Genomic DNA, 25848 nt, shown 5'->3' with positions numbered 1-25848 from the left:
GTGTTTCTGATTCTGATTTTGATTCTGGAAGTAAATTTTCTTCGTTCCTCATGGGGTTTGAATGGGCCTGAATTAGAGGTGATGCATAATATGACCACCCCTTTAAGTTGTCTAAATTCATTTAATCTGTGGAAAAAATAATTGGTACCCTGATGAAGCTTCCTCACAAATGAGACAGAGCCATTCTGCTCATCCACATTTGTTATTTTGAAAATGTAGCAGGAGTGTCCCTGGGTGGAGAAGATTAAAAATGGAGGGCCTCAGTTAAAATGTAAACATTGTTTATAAAAATGAGCGGGCAATCTCCCACCATGAGACATACACTTTACACTTTCTCAGCAAGCTACACTAAAATGAATGAACAAGTGACGCGAGTTGTTATTTTAATGTTAACATCTTTATAATGTATCATGTATTACTTTTGAAATATCAACAAATCTGATAAAAGACCCTGAAATGAAACAGCAACATTATACAGAGTTAACATCATACACATCTGTTCGTCCAGACTTGAATCAACAGTATCAGTGTGTCTCTGTCAATATTTCTGCACCAGCCTTCAAGGAATGTCTACTTCTTAAAGCAAAATGAGAAAGTGGGTCAAGAGCTAATGTGGAGTGACTATCCCCCATACTCTCCAGTAACAACAACAAGAAATGCCCTTGTCCTGTGAAGATAAGTTTGTTACCACGAGATGGCTATCACTGCGGCCATAACGGTATGCTGCCTCGGGCCAGAGGACATAAAGCAAAGGTCTCGGCCTACAGTCTGCAGAGGATTAGATGATACAGATGGGAACGAGAGGCGACCAGAGCTGGGACATGGGAAGCAGACCGGGCCTGGGGTATAGAGTATGGAGCTCGACTTGTGAGGGGGGGCAGACAAAGGTCCAAGGCTGACACCGCTGAGACTTGTAATGTGGGTCGAGTATTTGGAGACGTGGGGGTTTGAAAGCTGAATTCAGTGGGGTGCAGGCGGTGGCATGGAAGGAGCCAGACCTGGGGCAGAACCAGGAGGGGAAACAATAGCTAATGGACATGGAGGAAACTCTACAGGTCATGGGAGAGCAGATCACATGCTGATAGGAGACCTTGCTGCTGAGTGTCTCGTTTAAAAGGCACTGAGGAATGATACACACACACAGCCACGTCCTTGCTGTTAAAATAAGCATTTTAGCAGGAATAAACCTCGAGGACCAACTAGTACTTCCTTCCTCAAGCTTTCACTCTCCTGTGTTAGTATAGGGCTATAAGGCCACACACAAGCACATAAGTGTGTGTAGGCGATACACAAACATGCATTGCCTATCCACCCCACCAAAATACACACCTACACATATACTCATAAACACAAACATTGTTTATTTGGCCTTGTGTGCCCATTAGATGTGCTTACATGCTTCCTGCCATCTTTTCCCTGACTATCTTAATGCACACATATATTAAATTAATTGAACATGATATCCATTATCAAACATTATCACATTAAGCCTGAGCAAGGGACAATAACATATTGAAACTCCACGGTCAATATCCATTTACAATAGTTCACTCCATTAGCGCTGGTGTTTACTGCAGCACAGGAGAGAAATCCAGTCCCAGAGCATCTTGCCATGTATTTACCGGTTAAAGACCAGCATTTAGACAGACAAAATTTTCCCACATTTAATAAAAAACACAACTTTAGCGTCCATTAACTTTTAAATAGCACTTTTGTTTGTGGCTTGTAGAAAACACATTAAGTCCCTGATGAATGAAGAGCCTCTGGAAGGTGTGCATGTTTGTTTTTGTATTTCTATACTTATGAGGACCATATGTTCTCACAAGAATAGAAAAAAAGAAAAAATTGTGGGAACATTTTGTCTGTCTGTATGCTGGCCTAAAACCAGGACAGTTGGCATGTTTTTGCTTCTATAAAGGGCAGGTTTTAAGTTGACTTTAGCTTTTGGATTAGGTGATGGGTTAAGGTCCAGGTTAGTTTGGTCAGTTTTTATTATGGCTTCTTTCTAAATGTCCATCAAGCCATACTGCCAAGATAATGTACAAAACACACTCAGTGAAGTGATGTTCATTCAACATGTTACTTTGTTTAGTTGGTGTCCAGCAGTAGTGCAGTTGATGAAGGAATAGAGAGGCAATATGTGTGTGTGTGTGTGTGTGTGTGTGTGTGTGTGTGTGTGTGTGTGTGTGTGTGTGTGTGGTCGTGTCTGCCAAACTACACTGTAGTCTGTAGGATGTACTTATACAGAAACCCAGAGTAAAGAAAGAAAATAAACTTATTTTATCTTATAGCAATGGATAATGTAGGGCTGAACAATCAATCAAAATATTATCAAAATCGTATTATGGTAACGTGTATTATCCAAATTGCAGAAACTGTAATTTCTTGATAAAGGCAAACTGTGTGCAATTATAAAAGTGAAGTGCTGTGGTGCTGCAGAGATGCCCTGACCTACAAATCACATTCTCAAGACATAAGAGCGTGTTTGTTTGGTACAGACCCTCCCCACCAAAAAAAAAAAAAAAAAAAAAAAAAAAAATCACATCATCATTTACTAGCTTTTGCAGTGAAAATGAAAATTATGTTACAGAAATTATCATTTCCTCTAAAACCATTAGTCATATCAGTCACAGTATCTGTCAATTGCATTAACTGCAATGTGATTTTTTTTTTTTTTTTTTTACCATATCGTTCAGCCTTAATATTTCTCGGAAAGGGCAAGATAAAATCGGTGCTTTGGGAATCAATTTAGTAGAGCCTCACATGTATAGCAATACAGATGTGTGTTTCTGCATGCATGTGTCTTCATGTGTGTTCTTGTGTTGGCACACAGAGAGAAAAGCAAAATTAGGCAACACACGGAATTCATAAAGACGTTGGAGGGGAGACAGAGAGAGAAGTAGCCTTACTGGAATACAGTAGAGTGTTACAATAAACCAAATCAAGATGGCGCATCAGCATGGAAACAAACCTGGAGACTGTGACTGTGAAAAATCAGCGGCGGTGAGGGGGGTGGAGGGGTCGACTTACAGTTTGAACAGTCAGAAGAAACGGCAGAGGGCAGAAACAGGAAGACAAGAGGAGGAACAGAGGGAGAGACTGGGACTACTGCCAAATCTACAATACCAGACTTGTTAAAGCACTGCCACACACACACACACACACACACACACACACACACACACAAACACAGCCTCACTTACTAAGCAGTGTGCTAATAAAGGACCTCCTAGTATCACAAACCTTTAGTGCATATGCATTAGGGTGGGACTCACTAGCACACACACACACACACACACACACACACACACACACACACACACACACACACACACAAACACACACACATAAATACCACAAGAACCTAACCCTAACCCACACTCATTACGTTATAAATGTTTATGGCAAGTTAATTGCTGATTCAACTCCCTTTCTGTGTGAGGTATGTCATATATAACAAAATTTCATGCTCAGACAAAAAATAGACACACACACAGACACACACATGCTTCATTCACAGGCACAGATATGAGTGTACACAGACTGAAAACTCTGTCATATACAAATGTATCACACATGTGATAAACCAGCGGTACATAGGTGATCTCAAAAAGAAAATAAACTCTTCAAGTGAGTGGTGTTCAAAGTGGGTTTTAAGGACCTTCAGGGGTCTTTGATACACTTCCATGGGGTCCTCAGCAAAATGAGGAATAGGTTAATTTCACTATAGGTTAATCCACTTGAACACGTTGCATTAAAAAAAAAAAAAAAAATGACAAATTATTTAATATTTTAATCTCACCCCTTTGATCAGTGTTCAAGTATGACAACAAAACAATTTAACATTTACGCCAAACCAAAATATCTAATTTTATCAGGATTCGTGGGGCAAAATCACACTATATACTGAAGGGGTCTGCGGCTTAATGAAATCAACTTGGAACATAAAAAAGTTTGAAAACCTCTGCTCTAAACAATAAAAAAGGGGGAAACATTGGTGCTCAAGGTACATCAGCGTGACAGTAGGAATATGTTCCAGTGTGTCAGATATACACTGAAGCCATAAATCAGCTGAATCCCTCCAGTCGGCCATATTAAAAACATATTACAGACATGCATGGGACACACTAAAAGGATTCACAGGCTATAGGTTGAGATTATCCACAGCCTCCCCGAGCGCTTTCCAATAACATGAAAATTCTGACGGATTATATGGTTTTTATAATCCGGCAGTGGGAGTGAAAATGTACAGAATGTGTGTCACTGGGGATTTGGTTCATGCCAAGGTCATTTGCTACACTTCAGCTATTCTGCAGTAGCAACACTCGTCTTAAATGTTTTGAGTAGTAATTTTTACAGGAGCAGTAGAAGTGCGCACGTCCAGCTTGTTTAGATAAAAGGAGGTTTAAGAGCAATGGGAAAAATTACATCCACAACGTTACACTCAAGCTGTCAATACGTAACTACAACAAAGGCTCAACCGGCAAAGGTCTTAAAATTACATATTTTTTTACCAGAAAGTATTGAGTGTTTTGTCTTCTCTCTCCATCCCTTTCCCAACTATCTGATGGGATCTAAGGACTGGACAATTGTATTCCCATAACAAAACCAAGAACACCACAATGACTGCAGAGAGTAAAGAGATACAGCCTGAAACAATGTGTCAGGACCATAAAAACTTAATGGGCATCATAAATCACCTTCCCTTTATATTTTTGTGGCCTTTTTAGTGAAGTACACTGCACATAAAATATGACCGTTTCTTTTCATTTCTTGTCCCGCAGCTACTGTGACAGTTTGTGAATTTTTACTTGCACTGTAGCCCGACTGAGGAGACAAGAGAGATGTACAAATTTCTGCAATACTGTGCAGTGTGCTGATGAAACATACTCAGATACTTTGCTGTAGATATTCAGGGATGCAAATTAGTTGCTTTAGGTGACAATCGCGCTTTTTTAATTGCAAACGAGGGTATGTGTTTGAATGACTTCTGAGTGGTTTTGCGTCAGCCACTGTGCCTTACCCCTTTTCTCACTCCAACTTTGCCTCTGTGGATATTAGCAGTCATACTTTGATTGATATGACACTACAAACCATTACAACATCAAATTGCTGCAGCGATTAAAACAATGTTCTTGGGGCTGGGTCGTTTTTTGGAGCTGGCATACTCACTGGCAGCCACTAGAGCTCCATTTTCACTAGTTAAAAGGTGTATGGTGCACAATATAGGGCTGATTGAGGTAAGGGCCATGTAGACTCAACTGACAAAAAAAAAAAAAAAAAAAAAAACTTGAGCACGACTTGTTAGCGAGCCGACAATGAGAACCATGTCAATTCAACCTCCAAATATTGTGCTTATTCCACGAGTCTAAATGCTCCTCACCTCAGTTCAGTTTTACAGAGTGTACCTTTAGGCATCTAGGCATCCCAAACTTTCTGTGTGTGTGCATGTATTTTGTGTTTGAAAACCAGACAGGCAGCCTATTTCAGTATATTTGCATGCTGCACATCAAAAATTCATGAAGATTGTGCTAGAATTATATCTCATTTGCTGCCAAGGAAACACTATAGCACTACAGTAATAAGTAGTTCTTGTTATGAACACTGCAGAGCTGCGTTTGTCAGGTGAGTCATGTGTTTTGTCAGCCCCATGGCCCTGGTTTCAGTTGTGTCCAGTGAGGCTTCCAGTAAAACCACCATGTACTGAGGTGGAGATGGCTGGGGCTTGTCTCAACACAGCAGGCTACCAGTTTGAATGTCTGTAAACTTTAATTGTCTTTAACTGATTTGAACAAACATGTACAGAAATCTTCTAAGCCATTAATATATTGTTTGCGGGATCTTTGTTATAGCTCTTTCTCGGCGTGCTCGTTACAAATACATCCTTCATCTTGATCTCATTTTTAGCCTCTTAGCCTCTCTTATGTCTTTTGAATGTCTTCACTTCTCACTCTCCTTCCACAGCACCCTCTCTTCTTGTAAAATTCAGGAGTGTAACATGTAGCCCTGTGTGGCTGGGCATGGGTATGATTTATAAATGCAATTCTACTGACCTGCCTCCACACAAAAAGGATTTCAAAAGGTAAAATATTCTCAGCTATATGATTTATGAATAAATAAATGTTTTTTTTTTCAATAAACATGAGCTTGTGCATCCAGACTGTCTGGTAGGAGGTCAGTGAGGTTAAAACAGACAGTTACTAATGTTTCTCTACAAACCTCCTGCCACAACTGCTGACAACATGCTTAAAGTCATTATTAAAATGATACAGTCTTGGATCTCTGTGCTGATAAAACAGTCAGTTCTATACGCCATTCTGTCTTCAAACAGTATCACTCGGGCTCAAGTATAAATCCCTTTGTCAGTTTTGTTATGTTGACTCAAACAATTGTGGCATTACTTGCATTACATAAGTTCTTCAATTATCTGCATGGTGGGCAGATAAAAAAAAAATCTAACATGTCTTAATGCATGCTTGCAGAACAGGCGCCTGACCTCTCATGAGTCATCACCTCACTTTGACTAGAGTTCGTGCGGGAGATAGGACAAAATGGCAGAGCAGTGTACAACTTTTGAGGCGTGGAGATACGCACATTACTTTGAATTTGTTGCACGAAAGGAGAAGAATGTGACGGTAAAGTGCAAACTGTGCCCAGGCCAGAAACAGCTATCCACTGCTGTGAACACAACATCAAACGGGCTGGTTTTCACCGGCTTTGCTGTCGGCTTTGTGCGATTACTAAGACCATGATTATTAATGATGAATGATTAATAACGATTAGCTTATTAAGACCATAAAAGGAATCTCTTGTGTATGTCCTTCATATTACGATGTGGATTTGTCCTGATATGTGGGCATATGTAAGGTTTAACGTCATATTGTAAACTGAAATGTATGTGACAATACATCTCAGGCGGTGTTGCTGAGTAACGCATAAAAGGTAACGAGTATTGTATTACACATTACTCGTAGATAAAATAAAGGCCCAGTTACAAATGGTGACACATCCCACTGTGGACACCAGAGATATAAAACATGCCAAATTCCCTCATTTTAATCCTTAATTGAAGTTTAGAATTTAGAATAGGGCTTAGATGCCTACATCTCGGTTTTAAAGTTCAACTAAAGACAGCAAAGCTACTGTGAAGACAAAAGATCAAGCACTGGAATCTAGCACTGAAATGACATTAAATTTGACATCAATGCAGACTGAAGCGCTTAATCGTCTACAAAAAATGCTCCTCTGTTATTGCATATTAATTCTCCAGAGAAAATGTATTGAAAATAAATCCTCTCATATTTGCAGGGATTATACCATTTAACTCAGCTGCTTGAGGGCAGATTTGATTTAAACCACATACTGTTGGGGCATGCACTGTGTTTTCACTGAAACAGAGACGCACCTACAAATATTCAACCAAAAAGCTTAAATCAAACAAAACTACATTGAAGTTATGTGACTTTCAAAACACTACAGGCAGATCAGCAGACTGCCAGCGGGGAACACAAGTATCACCGGTGCCAATAACGCTGGCCTTCTCTGGAATTCCCTCTCTATCTAGCAGAGAGCGGCGTGAATGCCAGCTATGTGAGGCAAGATATGTCCATATCATATCGGATCCCTTTGGAGTTACTACGCAGACCACACAGGCCGACAAAACACTGATTGATTAGACAGGATTTCTGTCAAGGGCCAGTGTGTTTCCTCGTATCAGAAGAGAAAACAAACATGTTCAAGTGAGAAAACAAACCTGAAGCATTACAGCCCAAACAATGAACCCTAAACACACTCGTCCCTCAGCAGCACTGTTGAGCTTGAATGTGTAAATGAAATGTTTCTCTCTTTTGTTCTCACATGCACTCTTGTCATGCGAGGTTGACCTCCCTGCAGCCTCTAGGGCCTCATTACCCACACTGCACCTCTCCTACGTGGACTATCAGTGACAGTAATGCGACCCTGGTTGGTGGTGTTGCCATGCTGGAGACACCCCAACTTGTCAAACATGTACACACACACACACACACACACACACACACACACATGGATGCACGCATAAACACACATATGCAGAGCTATCCAAACCCCCGCTCCAGATGCACACGCACATATACACAAAAATAAACAATCCCACAACATGGTGAGGGGCACCCTGTCGTCAAGGCATCACGCTGGGTTGCGCTTACCGCCGTCGCCATGACGCCTGTGCCTGCCAATCAAAGGGGACACACTCCGAGGACAAGAGATATGGACAGGGGTCAGGAGTGGGACCCATTAATCATACAGTCTCTCCAGCTTGTCTCCTATGGGAACTCGAGTCCCACAGGGAGAGGATTACACTGGAAGCAGGCTGATTCATAAATTCTGTCAACCCTTAAGGGAAAAAATGCTATTAATGTCCGTTTAATGGAAACAGATACTTTCAATTATAAGGCTTCCTAATCCTGGTCTGTTTTTATTTTGGTGCGCTAACATTCGAGCTTCTGGGTTATCACAACACAAAATCCCACCAATCCAGAACTTCAAAGCATTGGGTGTTTGTATATTTTGTGCCTGCATTCCTTAATATGCATATTCACACACCCAAATATGTGTGTGTGTGTGTGTGTGTGTGTGTGTGTGCAAATGAGCATGGCTGTTATATCATTGCTTCTGGGTGGCTGAGGTTTGACATTGTGGTTTGAAATCCTGTGGGAGACATTCCCAGAAGTCCTGTTTTATCCCAGCGGACAGTGAAGCACACACAAACACAAACACTCACACTTTAGGGTCATCTTACCTGCCGATCCACTCGTCATTCTTGCTGCAACCTGACAAGAAAAAGAGAGGTAGACAGAAAGGGATACACGGTGAGTACTACCACAACTGAGTGGGGGAAAAAAAAGTTTTCAGATAACAAACAGATAGCTAATGGATTCACATGAACTTTCCCAAGGCTGTGAGAATGTAAACGTAATATTAGCCGAGCCGAATGACTCAGTTTCCCCAACTCAAGCTCTTCTGGTCAAACAGCAGTAGCTCAGCTGACCCATATTTCAAAGCCTCCTTCACAAACATTTCAACAAAGAGAAAACACATTTCCTGAGTGTTTATACCACAGGATCCTACTAAAACCCACCAAGCTCCAGCAGTTTATTTGTCTAAATATTAACCTGGGAGTTTCTGTGATAATGAGGGAAAATATCCAACATGAGGAATATTTAATTGTGTCATGTCGTCCTGTTGAATGAGAATTCAGTCCCTGCAGGGCAAGCATATAAATAATAATAAATGACACTATTGAATTAGAGGAAATTGGAGAGGATATCGAAGTCTGCCTCTGACCCACAATCAGTAGTGTGTGTGTGTGTGTGTGTGTGTGTGTTTCTGCTCTCTCTTGAGACTCTAACAGTGTGGAGAGACAAAGAGGACCGAGAACTGGTAATCAAAATTGAGGATTATACCTGATGTAGATAAAGGTAGAAGAAAAAAGAGTATGGGAAGTCAGTGAGTTCAAGTAAAGTTTTTTAATTTTTAATTTTTTTTTTAACTGAAATGCATTAGAAGACACTCATCCATGTTATTGTCATATGATCCACCATCAACAACGCATGACTCAGATATTCAGTTGCTGGAATATTTATACAGGAAATTGAAGCTTAGAGTCTGCTCATGAGGAGGACATAGGCTACAGTCACACACACACACACACACACACACACACACACACACACGCACAACTAAACAATCCCAGAATCCTGACAAGTAGAAAGACTACATTCTGATAAGAGCAAGGAAACCATATACAGTCCAGTTTTATTTCCTAATCAATATGTGAAATACCGTCCTTGCACAGGCACTTATTCTGAATAATGCCACTGTCATAGGAAAACCCAGGATGTCCAAAAAAAAGGTCAACTTTTTAAAAGCTGGAGAAAATTAGCTCATTTCCCATTCATCATCAGCCTTAGAGGGTCATATACTTAACTCAATACATGAAGAAACTCTTAACCTTTAAATCCAAGTAAAACAAATATGAGAGTGGGATATTAAATTTGGAATTATGATAATTAATTAAGGCATACAGACGGGTGCACAGATCTTTAAAGGCACCGAGTAGCAATGACGGTGACCGATCTATAACAGTATAGTGACTTAGAGAGATGAACTGATATAAAACTGCTGACTAGAGTTGTGTAGCTGGACAAGGAAAGCAATATTGATACTCGAAGACCATTGATTACTTAAAGTGAAATCAGAGTTTTGTCATCAAAACTTGACTTCCCAAAAAAATGTTACAGACTCAATATACACTCAAATGGACTCTCTGGGAGTCCATTTGAGTGTCAGATGTCAACAGAATAGTGACATCACTGCAAGTCATGGATCGAGAATGCTGTTTAATGATCATTACAGTTTATTATTATGCCTTATGCCTTTTGCTGTGTGTCGGGGCAGTGGGTTTATTGTGTGTGCAGGGTGTTAATTGCTTCCACTTGTATTTAGCAAATTTAATAAACAATTTATTCGAAATTTACTTTGAAACATCCTCCAATCCATTCCATCCTTAACCTCCAATGTACTCTACAAATAGGTTTGAAGAAAAATGTGCTCTAAATTTGGAGCTGAGAGGCAGAACAGTATGTATTTGTTTGTGTGTGTGTGTGTGTGTGTGTGTGTGTGTGTCTGTGTGTGTGTGTGTGTGTGTGTGTATGTGTGCGCACACGCAGCATTCATGTGTGTCCATGTCAGTTTGGACAGCTGTACTTTATCAGTCACGGTTAGGGGAAAATAAACCCACTCCTCAGCATCAGTCTGATCCCACGGCCCCTTGTGCTCTCTACCTACGTACCTACACACACACACACACACACACACACACACACACACACACACACACACACACAGATACATACACATTCCTTCTGAAAACCCCTTGACTTCCAACACCCTTGACACATCAGTCTATCACTCTTGCTCTTGCTCCAATAACACAGTTTGCTGAGCCGAGCTACACACTGTGTGATTCCTCTCCATTCTCAATGCACACACTGACTTGATGCTTAACATATGTATGAAGAAATATGTGTAGTCCATCTTTTACAGCATGTCTTGCACTATCCCCAGGCACTGAATGCAACATCTTGTTGTCCCTGTACTTTCTGTGCCAGTACAAAAGTCAATATGCACCTGCAACAAATTCAGCAATATGCAGCAACTGCCTGTACATATTGTACTAGGAAAATAAAATGTGATTCTAATTCTGTGTTTGGCTATTGCTGTTATTTGCAGACAATATGAATATGGTTTGACTCTACTAACGCTTAGTGTCTATCTGTTACTGTCAAGTGAATGTGCATACCATCAAAGCATGTAATTTGGGAGCTGATTAGGAATGAGTTAGTGGTCAGGGGGCAAAGAGACCTGGTCACCTCAGTGACCTTTTGACCTCTAGTCTGCTTTGTTCACCCAGAGCTGGAACTGTCCCAATTTTACTGTAACAGGCTGACTTTAATAACTTTAATAAGTTTTGTTCCAAAATGAGGTAAATTACTTAAATAACAAAAACTCCTAAAAAAGGATTGACTGCATTTCCTACCAGAAACAGAAATAAAAGCTGGTGGAAGGCACCATGTAGAGCTGTACAGTCAATGAATGTAGAAGTAGACAGCACAACCAGAGAGCAAGCAGCTTCCCCTGTCTCCTCAAGAATATTCTTCTGCCAGGTTTTTTTTTTTTTTCTTTTTGGTTAGATATAGTGAGTTGAGACAAGAGCTAAAACAAACAAAAAAAAAAGAGAGAAAGCCTGCAAACAAAAATAAAGCCAGGGTAATCTTGAGTTGCAGTCTTCCGTGTTAAGTGGTACACACTCTGTCAACCATAAAACCATGTGCTCTTTTGACCAACCCTAACAAGCAAACTCTCCTATTTTTTTTGTTTTCTTCTGAGTGAAATGACTGTCAGTCTGGAAGCTTTCAAAACAGAATACATAAGGGAGACAGATGACAGGAATTATGAGCCTTGGAAATGTTTCTAACTGTGTTAGAGCCCGTGCTCTGTTTGTGAAAGAAATGGACAGGATATCAAGACACAGCTGAGGTCTGGAGAGTGTTGAGGTTTGGGAGACAAGTGCAGCATCTCTCTTACTTGCAGATGATGATGATGTCCTTTACCTTCATCAGACCGTGATCAATGCGTACTGTATTGCTGTATTATTGCTGTAATTGCCCTGGGATGAATATCAGTAAAAACAAATCTAAGTCACATTCAGGTGAGGAGTGAGCAACTTTACCAAACGGAGAATTTCAGGTATCTTAAGGCCTTATTCACAAGTGGAGCTAAGAGGGATTGTGAGATTGACTGTTTAGGCATAGTGGTTACTGTAATGCAGGTGCTGTGTGGGAGCAAAGAGAGAGCAGAGCCACCAGGCAAAACACTCGATTCACAAGTCAGTCCTTGCTCTGATCCTTGCCTATAGTCCTAAAATTTGACTTGCAACCAAAAGTCTAAGACAGGATCTACTGGAAGAAGCAGAAATAAGGTTCCCTTCCCAACTTCAGTAACATGAATAATTAGGTGAATATCGGTAGGCCAAAAAGCGTTATTATCATGTTGTTAAAGGAAAAATCCACCCTAAAAACATAAACACTATTTAAAAATTGATTGGTCATTTCTATTGCATGTCTGGTGCCTTTTTTGTTATTGCTGTTTCAGGGTGTAATAACATAATCCTGTTGGGAAAAATCACCAAATGCAATGCATATACAGAGCAGCTAAAGACATTATGGAGCTTGAAGGGATCAGGAAGTGTGCTCTCCTGCTTCTGTGCTGGATGTCTTGCTGTATGTTTGTTTAACCAATCAGTGAAAACCCCTTGCTCATTTATTTTTCAGGGTTGACACTGACACCTGACAGCTAATGATTAATGATTTTTTGTTTTTCAATTAAAAGCCATTATAGTTGTGCTGAGAATATCTCTGTGTGATGTCAGTGGATTCAAGTTTGGCTACTTAGCTGCAGAATAAAAAAAAATACAAACAACAAAACGGCACCAGAAACACAATGTAAATCACCAATCCAAGGTTTTAGTTTTGATGTGTATTCGGCTCGAATTTTCCTTCAACACTAACTAGCCTTAGAAAGTTAGAAGAATAATGGCCCTCTCTGATTGGAGTGTGCACCTGTCAACCAAACCTAATACCCTATATCGATGTTGCTTCCCTGCTTTTCTTCCCCTGTATCTGCCTCTATCTGACTGACAGGTGTAGCTGTTGAACAGTAATATTTGTCATCTGCCACAGTGCTGACAGAGAGCATGGTGACCTTGTCTACTCTTGGATGGAGCAGAGCTGTGTGAGCCTTCACCCTCACCTTATTTGCACAACAGTGGGGTGCATGTACACTGGATGTAGGCCCAGAGAGGGGGGTAATAGAGGGGGAGGGAGAGGCTAGAAGAAAGCTGCATACAAAGAGAGAGAGAAACTGGAGAGTCAGCAAATAGAGTTTTAAAAAAAGAAGGAGAGGAAAGAGAGGGACTTATATTCCTGTAAGGAGCTTTGGGTAAAAAATGCCCTCCATAAGATGTAAAGTACACAAAGGCAGGGCAAAGATGGTAAGAAAGGACAATGAGGCTGCACAGACAGAGTAGCTATAATCGAGTAAAAATAAAAGAGCATTCAATCGCAACCATTTTGGATCAGCAACGTCTGTCCCAAAACACCAACTCACTGACCACAATTATACGGCACACAATCTGTTTGTGCCTTGAGGTTTGATTCAGAAGATCTAACATATCAAGCTTGGCAGACACTAAAGCATTCCCTCAGAAGTGTAACTGATTAACTTAGATAAATCGAAGTTGCCTCTGAAGCTGCCTGATCTACAATAATCTGCATGGTCAGCTGCAAAGTGCTTGATGTTGTTTGACTCCAAATCAGCATGCATACTGTATCAAAATGATTATGACATTAGTAAAAACACACTACAGCACCAAGTAACCAGATGTTATAACCCAACTCTTTGAGCCACAGTGGGTATCCAATGGGAAAGGCTCCAGTAGATTGTGGCAAAGTTTCATTTAAAGTTCAGGGCAGAGAGATTTTTTTTTTTTTTTTTTTTGTTGGCTGGATCATGTGCTATATACACACACATTTTTTGCCTGTCTTCTTATACACAAAAGAGAGCTCTATTAACTTGATGGTAAAGTGCTGAAAAGGCAGGCCTCCCATCATCAGTATTCTGACTGGTAAGCATAAAGTAACATCACACACACACTTACACACTTTTGGCTGTGAGGCTCATCACAAAATCACTTCAGATATACAATTAAACTAGCCTCGCACAGCTGCACTCTGGGCATGGCTGGATTTTAAACCATTCGGAATAGGCGTGGCGGCAATGGCTGTTTGCAAAAATGCGTAGCAGATGATGGATCGAGCATCTGTCTATCAGAAGCCAACTTATTCAATCAGAAAAACATCCTGCTGTGTCTGTTTCTGTTTTTGTGATTTTTTTTGTTTTGTTTTGTAACTTTGTCATGTATATGCTGCAGAACAGGATCCTGCTGCAAAACAGTTTTTAACTGAGTCAGGTCAGCTTTAATTACAACACATTTTGACATGTGCGGTGTTATTGTTTAACCTTTTCCTGTATAATAAAAATTAACTGAAATGTAGAATAGTTTCTGACTGATCACTGATCACCTAAACCACCCCTGGAGTTCTTCAGAGGAGGCTGATTGGTCTGGCCATTTGGTGGCTTCCAGTATTGCTTAGGTTGGAGCATGGCCAGATGGTTTTGCAAGTCAAACAAAAGCGATCTCACTAGTTAAGCTGGCTGTGCCACTTTACAATTAAAGTTACCACCATAAAGCTCAGGGCAGACAGGCATAAGATTCCCAATTCAAAGCTGTGACTGACTCCCTTTCATTGCAACGACAGAAACACTCACAGATAAACACATATACACACATTTCGCAGGCATAAAATCTCTCTCACCCTTGCCCGTCGAGCATGGAGGTGAGCTGGGGAAGAGAGGGAGGAGCGGGTCAGGGGTCTGCTGCGGGTCAGCGGGCGGGAGCGGTGTCTAGTCAGCGGCTCAGGTCTATCTGGAGCTCTGGAAGTTCCCTGATCCAGGCTCGGGGCTCGGCCTGCCATCCTGCCCGCAGGAAGAGCAGCCTGACAGCACAGAGACACAGCAGTCAGATGGGGCAAAGAAAAGCTGTTTCATCTAACCACAGCATGCACACACTTCTGACTGACAGTGGAACAAACCATGAATTACAAAGGTGGCCTGACACAAGCCAAACAATGAGATAAGCATCGTCTGTGGTGCAACTTCAGTGGTGCTACATATATTGGATCCAATAGTTTGGTAATCTAACAAAATACTATGAATTGTAACTTTTTTGTCAATTCTCTTTTAAAATAAATGTTTAAGTAACTATAGTGTCTGATTTTTTTTCACATTTCAAATGATAGTCCTACATTATTGCCTGCATCTATTTAGCAGATGGAAACATTTGCAGAACTTTTGCGCTGAATCAAATTGTTGACTTGAATGCTGATTTACAAACTTGAGTCAAAGTCGTTCCAAAAAAGAAAAATCGCTCTTCAATCAAATCACCAACTAGTGAATCAAACAAAATCTATGTCAGCCAAAGATTCTCTCCCCTACTGAAGAAGATAAACATGCTGAAAATTATTTTTTTACCACTGGCCTTTTGCCTGTTCCAACATCTACCACTGTAAGAAACTCTTGACAGCTTGAACTCTGCTTTGTGCTATGCTAACTTATTGCGCTTATTTTCCAATCTAAAATCCAATCCAGTGGCAAGCAATTTAAAATGTGTAGTGTAAAGGCCAGTATGAAGGCAGAGTAAATGCAGTAATGATTTACAGATGATAAATTGCTACGACTTTAATATCAGTCTATTATGTAAGTGTCTATCTATCTATCTATCTATCTATCTATCTATCTATCTCTACGTATCTGTGTATTATAATTTTGCTCCAGTCTTTCTGTCTCTTACCCCAGTGCCTCTTTCCACTTCACCTGTCTGTTGCAGCTGTTCTTCATGCACTATCTCTGCTGTGGTTTTTCTGTGGAGTTGGCAGCAGTGATTTTGAGTCTAGAGATTTAAGATTCTGCTGTTAATGTGCTTTCGCTGTGATAAATGTGCTTTTTTTTACTAGTCCATCCCTTCCCCTCCTCCTCTCTCCTCAGTGACACCAGTGGAAAGTCCATTTCTGTTTGACCTCGTGACTCAACCACTGACTGCACCCGCTTCACTGGGAAGACCGCTGCTGCGCTTCCCGCTCTCCCCTCCCACCCGACACTGGGCCGGTGCATTCCCTATGATGCAATGTGTCATTCAGTGTAAATAAGGGAGGAATGGCATTCATTTCACTGAATGTCATGTCCACATATATATATATATATATATATATACATATATATATATATATATATGTTTGAATAGAGACACACATTTTCCCTTCATCGCAATGTACAATGCTCATCTGTGTAGAAAATTCCAGTAGACACTATCCATCACAGAATTGGCTTGATGCTGCAGCTGCTTTTCTAACAGCACAGTCACACTCAGTTAGAGGAATCAAGTGCACCACCCTCCAAACAGAATACACTACAAACAGAAAATCACCACATTTACACCAAATTTGTGTGGGTAGACTTTAAAAGTTTCAGTAACAGAGTGGTTTATTTGGGGTAAATATGTTTGCACCTATGTTACTATTAACTGAACCGATTTTGTTCAAATTTTTTCACATACAAATGGACTGAGGAAAAGTTCACAGTACTTCTCTTGGCTTGAGAGTTCCATTATTCCTTGTTAAACTAATAGGAATTTGATGGGAGTAAATTCCTTCACTGGAAAGTCCAAAAGTCCATAAAAAACTGGCATTCCTTGAAAAAAAAAAAAAAAAAGGAAAAGAAAAACCCTCCTTTCTAAATGCAAGAATTGAGGAACTCAGCTTCCGTTAATGTCATCAGCAGAATGAAGAGAAGGGAGCTAGACAGCGAAAAGATATTTTCTGATTACAGGATAGTGAGTGAAGGATGGGAAAGGGGTGGATGGAAACATAATCAGAAAATTGTTTTGTGGTGAAGATGGTTAATTTCCTGGTATTTCTATATTAAGGCCTTGCTATGATACTGTTGGTGATTGTTATAATGGCACAAAGGACAAAGACTTGGCAACACTGAATGGCTTGAAGATATTTCAGATGAATTTCAATTATGAAACCACTTTAACTTTGTGTTTGTCATAGGCTTCAGTCCGATAATGTTTGTTACACTAGACATAATCTACAATACTTCGAGATAGAAAAACTGCAAAAATCTCAACCTTAACAAGTCATTTGTCTCATATTGAGTCTTAAAATATAGTTTTTCTTAAAGAAAGTGAAAAAAAAAAAATAGAATCAAGGGCGATTTTCATTGGGCTGATCTGGCATTTTCTGCCTTGTTTTGACATATTCATACTCATTAGCAGGAACGTTCCTGGAAAAGGTGACACTGCATTGGAAACAAATGGGTTTAATTCTTCCCACGGTCAGATTTTTTTCTTGTTTTAAGAAAAACAGGACTGCATATGAGACAAAATTATCAGTTTAGATGAAAGAGATATATTTACCTTGGAGTGTGGTTGCAAAAAATCCACCCTCATAGCAGTGTACTCTTCACTTCAATGTTATATCTATATCTATATCTATATATCTATATATCTATATATATAGATATAGATATATAGATATATATAGATATCTATATCTATATCTATCTATATCTATATATCTATATCGATATAGATATATATATCTATATAGATATATAGATGTATATAGATATATAGATATATATAGATATATAGATATAGATATATAGATATATAGATATAATTTGAGACATAATGCTAAGAATATCTGTTTTCCTGCTTTTTGCTGGCTTGCCAGGCAGACATTTGATTAAGATTCAGCCTAATTAAATAAGGTTTTTTATAAGAATTCCTAAAGCTCTGTGCTGTTGGTTTAAGAGCTATTTGAGGTTACCAGATTTGCACTTTGGTAAACGTAATGAGGCAGCTGGAAAACCCTGTGAGAGGAGAGCACAGAAGCCATCCACTTGACTGTGCTCGGCTTCCAAATATTTTATTGAGTCAAGTCAAGTCGGGTCATGTTTATTTTTATAGCCCTTTATCACAGGCATGTCTCAAAGGTCCCTTTACATACCTATCATATACAGTTCTACATGATGTACAGTACATGTTGAATAAATCTTTAATGATGAAGTAACAGTGAGCTGGAATGAGCTGGGCTCTTACAATCTGTGGTTTCTGAAGGATTAATCCTGTTTCCAGCTGGATGCCAGACGAGGCACAAACAACCCGATTTATAAAAAGCTTTAATGGTGGAAAAACAACAGGCTTGGACACCAGCCAAACTATTATTCTTAATTAATCTGCCCCATTTTAAATAGGGGGAGAGACTGCAAGCATGGCAACACATTCCCCTGAGTAGGCTCTCTGTCAGATGTGTGTGTGGTATGCTGTATGACTTAGTGGCAATGTGTGTGTGGCCTCTGATGTTCTGTATTACTTACATAAACTGTGAGCCTTGTTTAAAAAATGAACTCTAGATGTTTCACTTTGGTATAACACTTAACTGCAGACTAATGGAAACTTTACAAGTGTGTGCTGTGATCCTTCTTTCCATTTGAATTCAAAGTTGACACCATCATTTATGTAATAACATGTACAACATATCAGACATACACACCCTTGGGCTATTTTAAAACTCTTGCACTCATATCAGTGCTCATATCACACCACTCCTCTTAACTTCTGACAGGCTGATTTACTTGGAGATAATAGTGCACTATTAGCACTATGTGCACTGTTTTGCTGTAATTGCTGTGTATTTGGCATCACAGTGATCTGGGATGGCCTAGAAGTAACTCAGTGGACAATCTGAAGCTCCTTAAAGCTGTTTTTTTCCTGTTTGAGACTTAGGAGGTTATCCTCCTATGGTTCCCAGTGAGGCATTTTTTATCTTATGTAAGTATTTACTATTAGATATTGATATTGGTTTTGGTTTGTTAAGACTGTATTGTTTGCTGTATTCATCAGCAAACAATACAGATCTCTTTTACTTCAAGCCGTTTATTTATCACTCGTAGTGGACGGAAAATTTGCCAAGCGGCACTTTGCCCAAAAATTTAATCTAACCTAATTGCACATTCTGTCAAGCACTTTTGTACACACAGCAAACTCATGCCTGAGTGCTAAGTGCTAAAATACTGTGTTTTTTAAAGTTTAGCTACTACAGGCATCTGCATTTTGTTTAAACCCATTTTTAGCTCTTTTAGCTCCACTTACATTGATATTCATGATCCTCTTATGTTTTTATGTGATCTTGTGTATGAATACTTGTTTGTGCTTTATGACTTTGTTTTCAATGCCTGGCTGCAAAACAGTTTCCCTCAGGATGGCAAGGTTGAAAGCCATATAGTTGGATCACTGTACTGCATATCAAAGAAAGTGTACATGGAAAATGCAACTTTGTGTACCAAAAAGACAAAGTTCACTTGACTTACCGTTGTGGTCTTTTGCTCCTGGTCAGCACTGGCCGTGTCTGAGTGGGAGGAGCTAGTGCTGTGGACTTCCTGGACGTCCTGGTTGAGCTGGTCCAGCTTCCTCATCAGCTGGGTGATTGAGTCACATGCAACGCCTCGAACCTGTGGGGTCAACGCACACATAACACAGACAGGTGAAGATGCCAGGTTAGACCTGGAGCAAGCACCGAGGCCTTGACTCCACCGCATACTTTACCTTGTTTCACTCACAGAGAAATCTGCAGCATGTGGCTCGGTGTTAACCCGAGAGACTACAACACTTAGAATCTCTATATGGTTTTAAGACACCCCCTCCCTCGCTCCCTCCCTCGCCCTACCTCTCTTCCACATCCACCAACTCCACCCTCTCTGTTTCCTTCACATTGCCTCAGGCCCCTTGCAGATGAGCTGTTTAGCCTGACCAGGGGTACACAGTGTACCCCGCTCTGAGGAGGAGGTGACACCCTCTCAATGGGATTATTGTAGAGCGAGGAAGAGAGAAGCCTTTGATGGAGAGAAAGCAAGGAAGAGAGAAACATGCTAAGAGCAAAAAAAAAGGACAGAGAGAGACATTCAAGCAGAAAGTGGCAATAGCAACTTCAAAGCCACAAATTAAGATAACACCAACTGATAGTGACGAAACAGCTGCCGTTATGAGATATAAAAATGGAAGTGCAGCCAAGGTAGGTGATGTAAATGTCTCGTCATGCCAGTACTATACAACCCAGCTCTACACATAAACGCTCTCTCTCCTTCTCCACCCATTGGTCATGGACTCTGAGTGAGACACTTGTTCATTGGCTTTTCCAGGAAATGAACAAACTGCTTTGTTTCTGGGCTGGACTGCCAATCCCAGAGTCCCAGAGGCTGATAGCAGCACATAGGGCCCCATTGAGGAGCTGGAGGTCCAAAAACAGCCCCCTCACTCAATCTCACACACACACACACACACACACACACACACAAACACACATGCATGCATACACACAAAAATGCCTACCTCCCACACACACACATACACACACATACACACACACACCCTTCTATCCACTCCCATTCCCAAACCCCATCATGTTGACCATTTTAAAAAATATCTGCATTAACGGCTTGGCAGTAAAGTCATTTCCTGTGTGTTACAGCCCCCACATCTCCAGATTCCTACACACAGGAACACAGAGGGCCGTCTATGTGCACTGGGTGCTATTTTTACCCTCAGTATGGGGGACAGAGCCACGGAGACAGAACACAAGGAGTGGGGGCTTTTCAGTGGCTTGAGTGACTGTAGACATGAACACACACACACACACACACACACACACACACATTTGCACACACTCATATTCACAGTAGAATGCACTCAAAGTTCATTAAATATTAATAGTCTTCTCTTCCACTTCAAAGTATTTACAGAGGATAAAGCCCTTAATGCAACGCTCTAGCTCAGCTACAAGACCATTTCATTATTGGCCTGTGTTATCTTGGAAAGGCTAAGACACCTATTACCATGATACATACGTCTCAGTATAAATAGCCGCAGCAATACCTGCTTCATCTGTTGCTGTCCTCTGCCACTCTGGAGTCAAAGGTCTTTTAGGGGCCAGAAACAAAGACATTATTCAGTTGTTATAACCAAGGTCTACTACATACCTCCCTCTGTGGCTTTACAGCTTTTTGGAAGAGGAGAGAAGAGGAGAGGAGAGGAGACATCACAAACCAACACATAAAAAATTAAACATAACAAAACTGAACAAAATGAAACAAAACAAAATGAAAGGACAGACAAGAATACCACAGATAAGCCACAGTCTCCCCCTCAACTCACTCATAATCATACTAATTCGTACAACAACAGAGTACAGAATGTCCCTTCTGTGAAAAAATAAAATCTATACATTTTATTGGAAAAAGATGGTTCCCACTCGGAGAGGTTTGCGGTTCCCAAAATACATGCACAATAAAAAAAAATAAATAAATATAAAAGTATTTCTGATTCTAATTCTGATACCAATATCCCCATTTGAGAGGAATCACTGCTAAGATTTTTTTTTACTGTCAGGTTTGACAATAACACAAGTTGGTATAGCTAAACTATCATCAAACTAGCAACAATATAAATGAATCTATTCCTCCTTTCACTGAGGACCCCCTGAACCCTCTCAAGGACACTAGGTGGTCCCCAGACCTAAGTTTCAAAACCACTGTTTACAAGTTGGGAAAACTATGATGCACAAAAAAAAAAAGAAAAAGAAAAAAATCTATCACAAATGCTTTAATTGAAAAAAAAAAAAGCACTTCAAAGCATGGAATGGGACACAAATATAGGTAAGCTGCGACACCCTTCAAGCTGCCTTTCCAAGCCTATTTTTGTGTCTAACTCTCGCTTTGAAGTGCTTGTTACTAATAGCATTACGGTGATAGCAAGTGATTTTTTGTGCATTATTCAGGTTGCCACCTGTTCATGAACCCTGAATTCCATAAATGATTTTGCTTTGCTAACTTGTTGCCCACATTGTGCAGTGTGACGAAACTGCCTAAGCCAAGATATTCCAGGAATGTGGAGCCACACAAGGGGCCTCTTTGAGTTAACAGGTATTCAAATGAGCACTAGCCTAAGCCTGTCAGTAAGTGACTTTAAAAGCTGCTCGGTCAATCTCTAAGAGCCACGTTACAAAAGGCGAGCGGGGAAAACAAATCCTTTCATTTCAGGCCAAGAGGGGAGAACAGTGCGTGGCGTGCCAGGGAGGACCGTTATGGGAACGTGCCAGGAGCTGTGGGCTGCACTGACAGGTGTGAGAACGTGGTCAGGGGCACGCTCACACTCACGGACGCCCGCTGACACACTGCATGCTGGGAGCTGGAGATGCCAGTGCAGGCCAGTGGAAAAATGGGGAGAATTTATATTTCAAGATGTATCTGCCAAAATTGAGAGTGTAAGATTACTTTTCATTTCTATGCCCCAACTCCGGAACACATATAGAAATATTTTTCTTTTCTTTTTCTTTCCTATTTTTTTTCCTCTCCCAAACATTAAAACACTATATTTCAAATTTTTGTACACCATGCAACTCCAAATCCCATACGGAAATCTAATATATCAACATATATGTCCCTATAGCAGTGAAATGTTGTCATATGTTACATATATAGTCATAAATGAATCAAACATATACACCCCTCTGAATCTGGTTGTGTAGGTGTAGCCCATATATGTGTAACTCATATGTGCATATGTGAAAACAACATTGTCCTTATATGTTCACATACAGTAAGCAGGGCTGGGCAATATGTCAACTCTATATCAATATCATCATATAAAACTAGAAATCGTCTGGATCGTCTTCTCCTGGAAAGTCTCCATTACAGTAAAAGAGTGATTTTTTTTTTTTTTTAACTTATTAGACTGTTCTAGCTGTTGTGTTAGTTGCGTCTTCTTGCTTGGTCATCATATCCACATTAGTTATGACTGTTTATCAAAAATCTAATTGTATAAATATCTTATGTAAACAAAATGTCATCCATACATTATCATCACAATATCAATATCGAGGTACTGGGTCAAAACTACTGTGATGTTTGATTGTCCATATTGCCCAGCCCCAACAGTATGTGATCCTCTACATGGTGATGACAGATGACAGTGGTGACTGGTGAAATTGTGGAGGATACATTTATTTGTAGTATATACAGTATGTCCATGTAGTCAATAAAGTCTTTCTGATTTTTATTGATATGAGAATGTGCCAGAATAAAATATGTTTCATATGCATGCATTTAATATTGACTTATAAGCAATATATGGAAGTCCCCTATATGTACACACATTACATTTCCATATGGGATGTTTCTGATATTAGACTTTATCTAGAGCAAAAATAGAATCAATGATATTTCTCCTAATCTGGTAATGGGACACCAAATTCACAAAGCTTCAAATCTACTCAGAGGCAAAAAGTTACCACAATTAAAAATATGAAGGTCTATAAACTAATGTGAATTGAATACTGTCAGTCACAATACTATTTGACATTGCTGCCCTCTAGTGGTAAAAAAATGGATTACTGTAACAAAAGTTCTACAGTGCAATGCAACACAGTCACACAGCAACTGAAGTGATTTCTCTGGTAAGTTGACATAAAATGTAAAAGATTCTGAGTCAGGGGAGACTGAGAGACGTTCTCTCTAGCTTCATTATTTCTCTCCTGCTCTTGTTTTTCTTACCTCTTTGCCATTGTTCTTCACTGCATCCTCTTCCTCCCCCTCACTACCTGGGCTCCCAGGTTTGCATTTACTGGTGGGGTTTTGCCAGCCAGAAATGCTACTGGGCAGGGCGTCCGATCTCTTCCTCAACCACTTCCTGTTCCTGCTCAAGTTTCTACGGCGACGGCTGACCAGGAATTCCTTATATTGTAACATGTCAGGAAAAACATCATCGTCTTCCCTGTCGTCATCCCCGTCACCCTCACTCTCTTCGGCAGTGGTTGAGGACTCCTCACCATCTGTGCGCTCGTCGACAAGGTTTCTGTGATTGTCACTGCTCTGGTCGTAATCATCGAACACAATGGCACTTGGCTTGTGCCTTACTACTCTGAGCAGATCTAAAGAACAATCCTCTGATGTGTCCACAGAAACTGGCAGATGGTTACCAGGATCTTTAGCCTCAGCAGGAAAAAGCGTTGGCATGTGGAAAAGATAATCATCTGGACTTGAGCCTTCTTCTTGTTCCTGAGGTAATGCAGCTTGGCCATGCTTCACATTCTCTGGCTCTGACTCTCGGTTCAACACCTCCATGTCTACACCTGCTCCTTCTGAACTCTGGGTGGATCCACAGGGTCCCTTCTCCTTGGAGTCCAGCTCAGCAGAGACACAGGGGGAGCTATTCTCCCTCTGGAGCTCACTGTGGTCCTCCCCTGTCCATCTCTGAGCCTGAAGCACCACTGGATCTGGTGCACAATGCAGCAAAGGAACAGGCTCAGACATGGCTCTCAGTGGGGTGTCAGAGCTCTGAACCATAGGGGGAACTTCACCCTGTAGGCCACCCAAAGGCACACACACAGCCTTGGGACAAACGTGTTGGTGAGGGTGCTGCTGGATGGGCAAAGCGGCTGTTGGACCTTCATGCATCACTGTTGCTCAACTGTTTATTCCTTGATTTTGGGCTCACTTAAACAGAGCCATTTTTACTGTGCAATCCAGCATTTACTCAATTGTCATTTCAGGTATAGCCACTAAAATGTGGCTACTCAGTGTATGATAGTTTGAGTTTGACCCACAATTGCAGGTTCCAGGAAATTTCTTTGACACCTGAGATTAAAGAGCAAGGAGAGGAGAAAGAGAGAGAGAGAGGGAACATAAACTGTGTTGATTTATTGATGTTCACATGGGTGCACATTGTCTCAAATTTATGCCTGTATAATTTGCCATCTGTCTCTGGAGAGTTATGTGCTGTCGGGATTCAAGTCTGGATCTGCTTGCAGACCAGTGCGCATAATCAAGAAAGATAACGCTGATGTTTAGAAAAGCTCATTTTTGCACTTTGACTATTCAATCATTTTTCTCTCTAAACATATAGACCTGAGGGCAGCTAGGGGTGGCCTGGTGGGCTGGTTCCACAATCTATTGCAGTAAAAATCTTAACTCTATTAGCATCACTGTCAAAACTGCATATGTTACAATGACCTCCTTAATGACCAACTTTTTTAGACAACATATGATGAATATCAGGTATTCAATTAAACTTTAAAAGATCAAATAATCAAAGTTTAAAACAAAACAAAAGCTGTTGTATATTTGGTAATTGTTTAAGGATATACATTTTATCTTAAAAGCATGCATTTCTGATATGGTGAAGGGACTTTACTATGTTTTAGTAACAATAGATTTTCAGCTAGTTTGATAAATGCTGTGATAACAGTATTAGATAAGAGCAGAACAGTCATCCTAGTATAAAGAAAAATACTCTGGCCACGTAAAAGTCAACCATAGCTTAGTCTAGCAGTAGCTTTCAGTTTTCATGACAAATGCATTTTGCTCAAAGACATTGTTTTTTCCTGGCAGATATTTTTGGCTGCAGCCAACACACCCTTTCCTTGCCTAAGATGTTTTGCTTTGCATTTAAATCAGGAGTTACATGACAGGTCTAAAAATGTGGTCAAAATCATAGGGACTTCCCATCAGAAACACAGACTATGCATATTTGTATAAGATATAAATCCAGTCCCATAAGAGTGTCATTTGTCC

At 40.3% G+C, this 25848-nt stretch overlaps 1 protein-coding gene across 1 annotated transcript in view; it reads right to left on the bottom strand.

The window, feature by feature from the left end:
- Positions 1-24815, bottom strand: part of stard13a (StAR related lipid transfer domain containing 13a) — a 62531-nt gene extending 37716 nt beyond the window's left edge. The window contains exons 1-4 of the mRNA XM_030068620.1: positions 23830-24815; positions 19594-19734; positions 14976-15155; positions 8780-8810 (exon numbers count right to left, since the gene is read on the bottom strand). Coding sequence (XP_029924480.1) covers positions 8780-8810; positions 14976-15155; positions 19594-19734; positions 23830-24732 — 1255 coding nt within the window. The 5' untranslated portion in view covers positions 24733-24815. The remainder of the gene's footprint in view (positions 1-8779; positions 8811-14975; positions 15156-19593; positions 19735-23829) is intronic.
- Between the last annotated feature and the right edge of the window lie 1033 nt (positions 24816-25848).

The sequence above is a fragment of the Myripristis murdjan genome, chromosome 14 (genome assembly GCF_902150065.1).
Source record: "Myripristis murdjan chromosome 14, fMyrMur1.1, whole genome shotgun sequence".
NCBI lineage: Eukaryota > Metazoa > Chordata > Actinopteri > Holocentriformes > Holocentridae > Myripristis > Myripristis murdjan.
The sequence above is the reverse complement of the archived record's forward strand: the minus strand, read 5'-3'. Positions and strand labels throughout refer to the sequence as shown.